Genomic DNA, 12109 nt, shown 5'->3' with positions numbered 1-12109 from the left:
CGTGCCACGTCGTCATGAAATCCAAATATATTGATGACGGCGGCTTTAAATGAGCAAATTAAAACAGGCAGACCATCTTCACATCACAGCATGTGTGTCAAATAGTTTTTTTTAATATAAAATGCTGACTAAATATAAATTACAAAACATGTTTGCCCATCTCTGTGCAGCTTTGACTCACGTGACCCTGCAGACCGGCGGTGAGAATGCACGATGACCAGAGGGGTCTGGATGGAAACCGTCCATACACACACGCATTTAAACTTAGATGAACACATCAGTTTAACGTGTGTGTGTGTGTGTGTGTGTGTGTGTGTGCAACCTGACATCGGCTCTGTACTCTGGGCAGCTGTCGTCGAGGAGAAGAAGAAACAATGACACACTGGGACCTCTTCGGCTCAAACTCGCTGAACTCTTTGGCCCGATCGTGGGAAAGAACTGAAGGAAGTGGCAGCAGGATTACATGTATTTATTTTATAGACTTGTCACATGCGGTTTATTTCAACATTACCACTTGTGTTTTTCTTCTTCTTTAACAATTCAGGGCTGCCTGACCTCATCAGACACGAGTTAATAAAACCTTGAAACCACATGTGTTGGGCATGAACCCCACCCCACCCCCACCCTCCACCTCTCATGCCAGTGCACCAAGCGGAGCTGGATGCGCTGATGAGGCCTGGTGAACCCCGTGGCCCCTCAGACTCTAAACACAGAGGCCCGACTCACACTAACACACGACTTCAACACACGAGACTCTCCCGACTCGGCCGACTGTGATTCACTGCTGTTCAGTGAGATGTAAACACAGCCTGAGAGAGATGACCGTCCGCCGACCCTCAGCCCTCCGGCTACAACTTCAACCGCCGAGCTGCCGATCCAGAACCGTATACTCCGAGGGTTCTTCAGCAACGGCCTCTTGTCTCGTCCCGACGTCGATGATTCATCGACTTAAATCTCGATCGCAGGAGTTTCCCCCGCCGGTGATGTGCTGATGCTGGTATGCAGAGAGGCTCGATGAGGGGGGAACTGAGCCCGAGGCCCCTGAGGTCAGGTGTCTGGGCCGAGAGCGGAGGTCACCGTGACTCCCAACAATCCTTTCATCTTCTCGTACCGGCCGAACCTTTTCCCCTCAATTAAAACCCCCAGCCACTAACACCTGACCCCGAGTGTCATTTCTACAATGACTTCATCATTTAGCACCAAGTCAGTCATTACACTGTGTGATGTCGCCCTCTAGTGGCCGTCCGTATCCCCTCCACCCGGCCTGCAGGCCCAGTGGTGATTACAGCTTGATGAGGAGATGATGGCGGTAACAACCGGGCAGCAGTTCTCAGCTCTGGTCCTCTGGACACTGACCAGAGGCCTTCTGGTTTGGATTTTAAGTCTCGTTAGGGGGATAGATTACACTTGATATATGCCGAGTACATGCAAATACCTGTAGGGCTGGAAGTACTCCGGGTACTACAGACTTAGAGACACGTGTTAGAGGCCAACGCGCCAATCGATGTCAGCGTATGTTTATGCTCTAGTACAAATGTAACCGTAACCCCTTTAAAAAAAAATCTATAAAGACATTCTGCAGTTGCATTTATGAATTTGTATAGTTTGATGACTTTGCAGTCGGAAACAATAAATTCCTAGTATTAACATTGATAATTAAGTTATGTTGCTTTGAGAAATAACCTAATATGAAGAAGAGTCATCCGGCTGTTGCCCTCTCCCCTGCTTTAGGACTTCATTATTCATGGCATAGTGGTGTCTGAGGAACATGTTGATCACCTCCGCAGCAATTATGTATTCCCTTGGAGCAGCAGAGGGCGTCAGTCAGTTTCACAGAGATAACCAGAAACAGGAGAGCATAATTGCCACTCAACCATTGTTTAGTTGCGTGGTCCGATGGCCTTTGACTTCCTCCGTGGGTGTTTTGTTTCTTGAACACATTATTAAGCCCGTGAGCATGACTTTGCACCAGAATTAAAAAAACAAGAAGCAACTTCGTAAAGTCTCTAAAAAAGTGAAGCCGTGTTTAACTTCCATCTTTGCAGAAGCCGCCGCCGCCGGAGACGGAGGCCTGAATCATAGCCGCTTCTAATTTAGCTGCTGGGAGAGAGAGAAAGAGGCTGGACGACGGATGAAAAGCAGCAGCGACAGTTTCTATCTGGAGCTCAGTCAACTCGTGGAGGTTTCCATGGCGCCCAGCAGTGGGATGAATCAGGCTGATGCACTTAGCAACCAGAAGAGAGGAGCGAGCCCTCGGAGGAGCTTTGATTCCTTCCTCGTCGTCTCGTGTGCACATACCTGACATTAAAGACTCGCCATCGATGTAAAAAAAAGGCGGTGAGCGGTGATTATGTTCTGGACACCGGAGGGTTCCGGGGATGTCTGAAAACCGACTTTTGGCCGTAGTTAATATATATATAAATATATATATTTCTGGCAACTTGTAGAACAAAAGAACCGTCACCATCAGAAATGAATTCACCACTTCATTGTTTAAATCATGTCAGAAACACACACGGTGGAGGAGTGGGGGGGATGACTTGGGGGGGGGGGGGATCCATAGATGAACTCCGGCCACACAAAGAGTCAAGCTTTGAAAACACAAGTTAAAAAAGAGGACGGACTCAAAAAAAGACCCACAATGCCGCGCTGGGTCAACACACAACCGAGCAGTGTTTTAACGCCGCCGCACAAACACGCCGCACTGAGCGATCCGAGCAGAACGCACATAGAGAGCCGCGACACCCTGGAACACACACACACACACACACACACACACACATACACAGAGAGCCGCGACACCCTGGAACGAGCACGACACACACACACACACACAGATAAAAGTACACAAAGGAGTGGGAGCTGATGAGAGGAGGAAGCCACAAGACCAAAAAGAGACAGGGCTGGGGGAGAAGGGGAGGAGGAGAGGCGGCGTAGGAGGAAGAGGAGGATGAGGAGGAGGGAGAAAACTGAGCTCACAAACGTGTAAAAAGACAGACGAGAGTGATTTCCAATTCTAACATTTATTAGATCTACTCAATCACAGGTACAGAGTTCATTGGCAGTGATTATCTACAACAGACACGAGTGAATGACCCAGAGAACGACAAGCCGTTCAACAATGTCACCAGAGCTGAAGAGCACTTGTCCTCCAGCGACTCATCATTTGTGGCATCGCTCAATTTGCTGACTCACAGGTTTGAGAGATAACAAACAAAAAGCTTTTTGGACATGGTTGAATCGCTCTGAACTGGAGGAGGTGGGATGGAGAGGAATACAGTCTTTACATTGGACCGACTGTTTCGCAGTGGCAGGTCTAACGCGGTAAAACAACGTTGTGGGTCTGGTTTTCTGATTGTACATAATGTACCCGTGTGCCAGGACACACAGCGGCTACTCGCGTCACTTTCAATGTCCTGAATTCACCGACTACAGCACTGTCAAAATATTGGTACTTAATCCGTATGCACTCTGCATATATATCGTTAATATTCACACGCTCTGCAATCGGTTACATGTGCATTCTCATGAACGGCAAACTCCTAAATAAACCGAATATCTAACTGGAGTGAAATAATAATCCCGGTCACGTGGTCGAAACCCGACGATTAGCGACATCCAAACAAACGTTACTCACTGGACAAAATATACACATCCCTATTTACAAGAGGATCCGAGTGGAGTCGAGATCAATCACACGACATGCTTTGCGAAGTGTAAAAAAAATAATTCGGTTATAAATGAACGGCAAACTGAGAAAGAGTCAGGATCAATTTGTCATTAAAGTGCATCAGAGTCAGTGTAGAGGGAGTTTAATCATGGAGGTGGTCGGGTTCAGACCACCGGGGGAGGAGGGGGGGGGGGCACACACACACACACACACACACACACACACACACACACGGAGCACTGGCTGGTTACACTGTAGAAATACCTGAACTGGACTTTCCCTCCCCACCGGCGTCTTGAGGTGGTGGGCAGGGCGGCGGCGTGAAGTTGGCCTCAGGCAGGCTGCTGTCGAAGGACGGCGTGACGGAGGGCGCCGGAGGCAGCAGGGTGCTGTTGGGGCTGCTGATGTCGCCCTCCCCCACCAGAGTCAGGTCGTTGTGGGCGTCCTCCTCGACGGTGCGCAGGATCGGCCGGGTGTCCAAGGGCCGGGGGATGGGGGAGAGGTGGGTGCCACAAGTCGGGTGGCGAGGAGGGGGCATCAGGCACCGCCTGTTCCCGGAGTGTCCGTTGGCGCCGGAGCCGAGGGAGGAGTCCAGGCTCTCCGAGAGGAGGCCGGCGGCGAGGGCCACCCGCGAGGAGACGCCGTTCTCCCGGCCCGGTTTCAGGCCGTCGGGGGTGGAGCAGGCCGGTGCGGAGGAGGCGGAGCAGGAGGAGGCGGGTGGAGTCAGGCGCAGGAAGTCGGGGAGCACCAGGTCTTCTTTGCTCAGGAGTCCGCGCTGGTCGTTGACCCGGGTGCTCTGCGCCCGGCTCAGCAGCTCAAAGAATTCTGCGACGGGAAAAAAACAAGATCACACGAGTTTCCTCACTTCAGCCGAGTCGAGGGTTCACGCTCAGCGGCCTCACACCTGACGGAGAAAACAACCCTCCAGAGCCGGTGCCGGTTCGTCCCGAGAGCGAAGCAAAGCAAGGCTGAGAAATCCACCAAGAAGTCAAAGAGAGAAAGGGAGAGAAGGACAAGAGGGATTTACCTTCAGCTTCATCTATATTAATCTTTTTCTGTTTTCTCTTTTCCCCTGGGAGGGCCGACTCCGGTCCACTTGCTCTCACAGACAAGTCCTTTGGTGTTGACCTCTCATCTCCCTGCAGATGCAACAATAACAATGCACTCTGTTAAGGGGATGGGGGAGCGGGGGAGGGTCATAAAAGGGGAGGCTAAGCGCGAGCTGCCAAAGCACCCTCGTGAGCAGAGTGTCCGGATTCTACCGTGACGCCTCCCGTACGGACGAGCCCCGTCCATCTGGACCGAGCTCGCGCCATCGGCCTCTGTGCGGCGCGACAGGTCGAGCGCGGAAAGTGAGCGAGTGAGTCGGCCGCGGTGTTAGGGCGAGAGAACGCAAACAAAACGGGAGCCCGCCAATGTAGAGCGTGTCGAAGCGCATGCGTGCTCAGAGAGATGAACGTGGGCCACGAGCGAAGGAGTCTGAATGTTGTTGCAGCGCAGCCGTTACAGACGGGACAAACCACCACAGCGGGACCTTCAGAGCCACATGGATGAGAGGGAAGAGGCCGCGAGGACTTACCGCGGCGGAAAAGCTTCGACTTGGAGGGTGGCTTTTTAGGGAGGAGGCCTTAGCTTTGTCTATTTGAGAGAAAGACAGAGAGATGTACAAGAAGATAAATGAGAATGAATGAGCGGATGAGACAAGAGAGGGCATAGATAATAAAACCAGGGAAGAAACGGATGTTTACAAGTTCCAGTGGGGGGGGGAAACAACTTCTCATGTCCCATTTAAAATGTATCCAAGTTGTTATTGTTTGTCAGTGTGTAATATATTTAGTATTGCTGTTGTGCTCCAGTGGGTTTGACGGTCTTACCTTTCCCTGAAGCGGGGTCGATTCGCTCCAAAACAACTCGAAGGCCATCCAAGCTCGATATGGGGGCGCCCAGGTCCAGCGGCTCAGTTTCTCCGCTCTGAAACAAAACACAATTTGATTGTTCAACACGTCAGAATCTCCACCTGAAGTCTGAACACACGGAATACTTTCTCTTCGTATGTGGAGCACGAGGCTGATATTCGACTTCCCTTCCCTCGTTTAACGTGTGAACTATTCTTCATCTCTGGACTCCTGTATAATACAGTTATAATGCCAGAAGAAACCCCACGGGGACGGAAATAAATCTTCTTGCAGGGGTTTAGGGGAGGAGATGGCATGTTAAAAGAGTGTCGTCATTCTTAATTATAGGCCTGGTGCTCCGTCTTCGGAGGCTGGGCTGAGTCAGAGAGCTAACCACCGTGTAGAGATGGAAAAGGATGCGGTCGCTTCCCTCCCCGAACCATGATACTCCACCCTGTGGCACTGTCACACGCGACACAGGCTGCTCCCGGGACACACGCGGCAGCTTGAAAAAGATTACGGCCATTGTAGCCAGCGGGGGATGACTTACTACTTTGGCCACGAGATCGCTGAGGTGGAGGCCGTATTTGGCCACCACGGGGCGCAGGACCTCGGTGACCGGCTTGGTGGGTTTGGCTTTAAGCCCCACGGAGCGGTTAATGGGCACCAGGTCCAATCTAGGAGGTGGAAAGAGAGCACAAGTAAATGTCAGCGCGGACATGAAAGCAGAGAGAGAATGTGTCGCTTTCAAGAGAAACGGACGGAGACGGGCACAACTTTGATTTATTTTTCATACCGAAACAAAGTCCGCTTCTCCACTCTCAACTCTCGAGAGCTGAGGGTCAGGCAGTCTTGGTCCAGCACCAAAGGCTACGAGGAACAACACGGAGCTACTCATTAGCGACACATAAAGCTCCAGAAAGAAAATAAAAAGACTGAACATATACACTTTAATCCAGAGAAGTATTTTTAATTCCCTTTGGTTGAAATTCCCCTTTTTACAGATCTCACGACGACTCCTCGCTAAATAAAGGATGCGTAAACACAGAGTGTGGTCGTGCAGTGTTCACCGAGGTTTGATTTATAACTAACAGAGGGTCGAGTCGATGCATTGAAGAGGAGCTTGCAGCAGTGCTCTGCTCTCTGGTCTATTAGCAGCAGATGTTTGAAGCAATCATCGGTAGTTTGCCTCCCTCACCTTCTCCCCGCCCACCAGGAAGAGGTCAACAGCGGCGATGTTGATGCTGATGCTCTGGCAGAGCTCCTGGAGGACTTCCCTTACGGAGGCACCGGGCCGGAGGCTGATTGAAGGGCAGGAGCCGTTGGGCAGCATCACGCTGCAATGTTTGGGCGAACGCTCCCATACCGAGTGGCGATTATCAGACTAAGTACACAAGAATTGGAGAAGGAAAAAAAGAGTATAGATGTGGATTATGGGTTTTAAAGTGTCAAGGATACGAAGCTTCAGGAGAAATTATAGCTCGCTTTTCTTTCTTTTCTTTCTTAAACTCTCATGTATGCCATCTATATACAAACAATGAGTGGGCTGACCAGTAGAAGAAGAAAAAACCCAATGTGGCTCGTTACGCCGGCTTCACCAGACACAGGGCTCTGTGTTGCCATGGTGATCTGTCCAGAGGAATCTTACCTCAATCTTGCCAGCAGAGCAGGAAGTGGCCATCTCCACACTGGTACCGGACGACAAGGAGCCCTGGGACTCCCTCCGCCCGTTGCTGCCCCAGTAATCTGCACAAAAGATAAGAGACATCCGCACATATTAAAGGACGCTCACGAGATGCAACGCCGAGACAGCCTCAAGCCGACTGACGATCGCGGTTTGACGCCAAAACATCTTCACAGACAGAAAAGGTGAAAGTTGTCACAGGTGGTAGTTGTGATTAAAGTAGCAGGTGTTTCATTACATGATGGTGCAGCTATATTTAGTGAGACATTTCCGTTGAAGCGCCGGTGTGAAAGTCGGTTCAATTTAACAATAAATCACATGATTGAAATGGAGATAATTAAGATGCTGGCAAAGCTGTGCTATCCGCAATGTTATGTCTACCAGAATGACTTCTTTTTAGACAATATTTACAAATACACGAGGAATGGTTATTTATATATTACACAATGCTTGAAAGTGTAAAAGAAAAAAATCTGAAAACGACACAAGTCATTTGGAGCCTTGAAAATAAGACACACTATAAGCTATAATTTGACATTATAATAGTAAGATTCTCAAAACAAATGTTTCAGAATCAATCATCATTGTGGTATTTTGCTCCAACTCTCTCTCCGGTGTGTCAAGATGACAGAATCGGACTGTGTTTGGAATACTTTGAGGACTGCGGAGCAGCTGTGTTTCGACGTGCCTCCCCCGCTTAGAGATCATGGCAACCCCGGAGCTGCCAGTGATTTTTGGTGTCTTGTTCAAGGACACATCAGCACTTTGGAAGTTTGTGTTCTGCAAAAAGCCTGAAACTGTAACCGGAAAAGCATCAAATTCCCACCGAGGTTAATGTCGGCGATGTCCTTCTTCTTCGGACCCTTCCCAAAGCTCCTGTTGCGCGACCACGAGAAGAAGATGCCGCGTTTCTTGTCAGTGCTCTCATCCCTGCTGTCTTCATTCAGTGACCTCCCTGACCTCTGCTTTCTGGCCTCCTGTTGGTTGGAGAACCAAAAAAAAAACAAAGATTGGTACCGCTCGCGCCGATGTGACGGGCGATGGCCGCCACGCTGTGTTTCCATGACCGGTGGCTTCCACACTGTCATGAAGCAATAGTGGCACCTTTTTGGGAGTGGAGAGGGCAGAGCGGTCAGAGCTGCCACTGTGCTTCGAGGGCGCAGGACTGCAGGGGATCTGGTAGGGGTCCGGCAGGGATCGGCCGTCCACCTCGGCACACATGCACTCTTGGTAAAGGGAGGACTTGAGGAACCGGGAATAACTGTCAAACTTCATCAGGTTGAAGATCTGTCGAGGCAAAGAGTGAGCGTTGGTATTTAAAACAATGAAAGTGATGGGGAGGCAGAGGTGAGACACACAAAGAGGCACTTCAGGCTCAAAATAAGGGAGTGAGGAAGATAAAATGACAGATAGACAGAAACAAGAGCGACGCAACGACCAGTGTTAACATACGGTTACCGTTGATGTCATGGCAGATGTTAACAGTACGCTCGTGTGCAGGCTGGAAACACACAGATCTCTGACTGCATGTGGATGTGTCAGTGTGTACAGTGAGCGCGAGATTCTCCGTGGGCGTATGCCAGTGTGTGTTTATCACTCGTGTTAAGGCTCAGAGGCCTTTCGTAAACAAACCCAGATGGCCACCGAAGAAAACCCAATATGCTCGTGCAAAGTGTCAAAAGGCTAGATGAGAACCCCCCCCCCCCACCATGTCAAGAGAAATGTCTCGATCTCCAGTGTTCATACGGAGCAACCAAACATGTGTAAAGCCCTCAGAGGGAAATGTGTGAGATTGTTTGTTTGTGTATTTTATTCAGTCAATCAAATCAAATACAATACAATATTATCCTATATAGTATACAAAAGAGAAAGACTGAAAAGGTATAGGTAGAAGCAAAAAATGCTTATAAATTCCTATCCTAAATTGAAATCAAAATAAATCAGAAAATGTATATAAAATAACGAAGAAAATAAAACAACAAAAAAACAACAATAAACAAAATTAAAAACAAATGTGGGAGATTGAGCGATAGGAATTGGACAATGTACATTTGAAAAGTCTAAATCAACCAAAGACACACAAGTATTTCATATTTCATTCATAGATGAGCTATAACTACTGCCGCTGTGTTGCCGGTACCTGTAGCTGCTGCGTCTTGAACATTTCGGGCCGCGGGGAGGTGAGGACGTCGTCCGCCAGCTGGGCTTGGCTGTCGATGTTGATGGGCATCGTGGCCTTGCTGGACAGGAAGCTGTTGTAGATCTCTCCAGCTCTCTGGGACAGCTGCAGCACCGAGGATGGATGACGGAGAATTTTATGAACAAATGTTTTTGGTTTTTTTCAGATGATGTCGCCTTATGTCTTCATGTGTACTATTTTAAATCCTAGAAGCATCCCAGTGTAATTTAGTCACTATATAACTGTTGTGGGGAGAATCAAAAATGTACATTCTACAAATGCAGGTCCACAAAGTTATGTTATTTGTATCTACTCCATCCCAGCCTCTGGAATTACGGAAAGGAAAATGTACTTTATATTATGAGATTTTCAAACAGAGAAGTCAGGTTTGACAGTTTTTTAAATGTGGATATGAGACAAATAGGTTGGGAACCATTCCAATCAACGTAAATGTGTTGGTAGCCAGGAGCCTCATACTCAGTGGCGGTTCGTCCATAGGGGGCGCTAGGGCGCCGCCCCTCTTAAAATTTGTAGATGAAAAAAAAAAAAAAAACATCCTGTCAAAAAACATTATATGCCAAATCATTTAAATAGTAAATATACCGTGTTGACGCGCTAAATGTGTGTGGGAGACCGTCAGCCTGTCAACAACCACTTAAGTTAATGTGAAAAAATATTATATATCGGCATTATCACGGAGAGAAGCCCCTCCCCTTTTTCGAGGCGATCTAACGTGTGTGTACGGCATCGAGAAAATATTTCAGTCGTTTCGGCAAGGACCGGCTTCTCATTGGCGGATGAAACGTGAATCTTGGGTCGCAAAAATGTGCGCTCGTTGGCCAATGACATTGTTTTATTATTTCACGTGACTGGACTATTCGGCCAATCAGAGACGTATCGTTCCCTCAGCCAGAGAGCTCCACGGAGCTACGGGAGCAGGTTGCTAACGGAGCTGTTAGCTGGAGGCTCAGTGAGTAATGCGCTGTTTAATTTCCCCTGTCTGTTGTTCCAAAGGGACTGAAACTCTCTGGACTACAACGGGGTGAGGGGTCTAAAGAGCTTCAGACAAGTGTAAAGCACGAATCTTGCCGCAGTTATCTAGCTAAGAGCATGGAGCTAACTCGCTAACAGCCTGAAGCTAACCCTGTTTACAGTCAGCAGAAGGAGACCGAACTGGCATCGAAACACAACGAAGAAGTTCTGAAAAACAGACACATTCCCTCAAGAATAATGGAAACAGGCTGGTTACAGACATGATTGACTTTAACCAGAGAGTAAAGTGACCACTTTAAAGAGAGGAGGCTACTTGTCTTTCCAGTAGTGGGTCTGCTCTGTCACCCAATGTAACATGTGATCTCTTTCTGACTCTATTCTGCTCTGAACCTCTTTCATGTGAGGGTGAAACTCTTTTATTCTGTAAACCTCTGAAACCCAACCCAATGTTCCTTAAAGCTGCTCTGAACCTCTCATGCCCAAAGTTACAGTGTGTTGATAGTTGTTCTTGGACAGTGTTGAGCACGCTGTGTTCAAATAAAGTCAGGTTTGACTGTTTTTTTTATGTGGATATGAGACAAATAGGTTGGGAACCATTCCAAAAAAATTCACCAGCCGCCACTGCTCATACTGTGAACCTACCTGCTTCTTATCAGCTGCAGGAACATGACTGTAGTATTCGCAGGCCTGCCAGAACAAGATATTCTCCTCACTGAATTCTTTCTTGAGAAATTCCTGTGGAGACAAACAATACGAGAGTTTCTATACGGTCTCGAGCTCGTTCATTCTCGTCGCTCCGGTGCAATTATTGTTTGAGACCAGTAGTGAGGCCAGAAATGATCGGGTGTGATGCTGTGAACAGGACCGGTTGGAAGTGTAGGCGAGGGATAGTGTAGGAGCACAGCGCGGAGGGAAGGTGAGGAGCGAGGTGGTTCTGGGACGCCACAACTCAATGTCGAGCGTTCTGAAAAGTGTTGTGGGCTCAATTCAAAAGACACATCTTTTATGTGGGAGGTAACATAAACGAGGTGCCCGTGCTCGGAGAGGCTGGACATTGAGAACGGGTTCTGAACCGGTTCCAGAATAAACCTAGTTGTTTAAATATGTGCTTTTTTAAATTTTATTCTGTCAACTTTCCAAAGTCTGGCAATGAGTTGAAAGAAAAGGTGATTTGAAAAAAAGGTAATGATGAAATTCAGAAAAGAAGATTCCTCTTTATTTCCCCTCGTTTATTGCCATATATCCTGCATACGTGTGCATGTATATAAGTGTGCCATGAGAAACGTCTTGATCAAAGAGCCAAAAGGCATCGCAGGAGAGTGTTTCATGTGTGGAGGTTTACAGTAATCAAGATAACAAAGTACTCAGACGATGCACAGAGTGAAACGCGTCAGTTCCGAGACGAGACCTTCAAAAAGACCCGCTGAGTGCTGCAGCACTAAGATGCTAAAGCGCTGCATTAGAGTGAAGCCATAACTGGCCATCAATAGGTAATAGAAGAGCACTAAGCGCAAGTAAAACAAGTGTAAAACTAATGACGATCTCTTTCTTTTATTGCCGCCACGACATTTTTGTTTCCTTTCCTCCTCCGATAACAACGTGGCTTCAACAAGAAACCGAATTAACGAGCAGAGACGATAACTGCCGCTTTTGTTTTGCTCTTAAAATCTGAAATCTGAGGCACCGAG

The 12109-nt window shown here is 48.2% G+C and overlaps 1 protein-coding gene across 4 annotated transcripts in view; it reads right to left on the bottom strand.

The window, feature by feature from the left end:
* Window positions 1–12109, bottom strand: part of rgs12a (regulator of G protein signaling 12a) — a 33081-nt gene that overhangs the window by 1219 nt on the left and 19753 nt on the right. For all 4 annotated transcript variants that reach the window (XM_056442542.1, XM_056442544.1, XM_056442543.1 and 1 more), the window contains 12 exons: window positions 11064–11156; window positions 9390–9533; window positions 8354–8536; window positions 8076–8226; window positions 7214–7311; window positions 6764–6949; window positions 6362–6435; window positions 6116–6242; window positions 5545–5641; window positions 5250–5308; window positions 4698–4809; window positions 3935–4495 (listed from right to left, as the gene is read on the bottom strand). In XM_056442542.1, the coding sequence (XP_056298517.1) occupies window positions 3935–4495; window positions 4698–4809; window positions 5250–5308; window positions 5545–5641; window positions 6116–6242; window positions 6362–6435; window positions 6764–6949; window positions 7214–7311; window positions 8076–8226; window positions 8354–8536; window positions 9390–9533; window positions 11064–11156 (1885 nt within the window). The remainder of the gene's footprint in view (window positions 1–3934; window positions 4496–4697; window positions 4810–5249; window positions 5309–5544; window positions 5642–6115; window positions 6243–6361; window positions 6436–6763; window positions 6950–7213; window positions 7312–8075; window positions 8227–8353; window positions 8537–9389; window positions 9534–11063; window positions 11157–12109) is intronic.

The sequence above is a fragment of the Pseudoliparis swirei genome, chromosome 21 (genome assembly GCF_029220125.1).
Source record: "Pseudoliparis swirei isolate HS2019 ecotype Mariana Trench chromosome 21, NWPU_hadal_v1, whole genome shotgun sequence".
Taxonomy (NCBI): Eukaryota; Metazoa; Chordata; class Actinopteri; order Perciformes; family Liparidae; genus Pseudoliparis; species Pseudoliparis swirei.
Note: the sequence above shows the minus strand (reverse complement) of the source record. Positions and strands in the feature narration are given on the sequence as shown.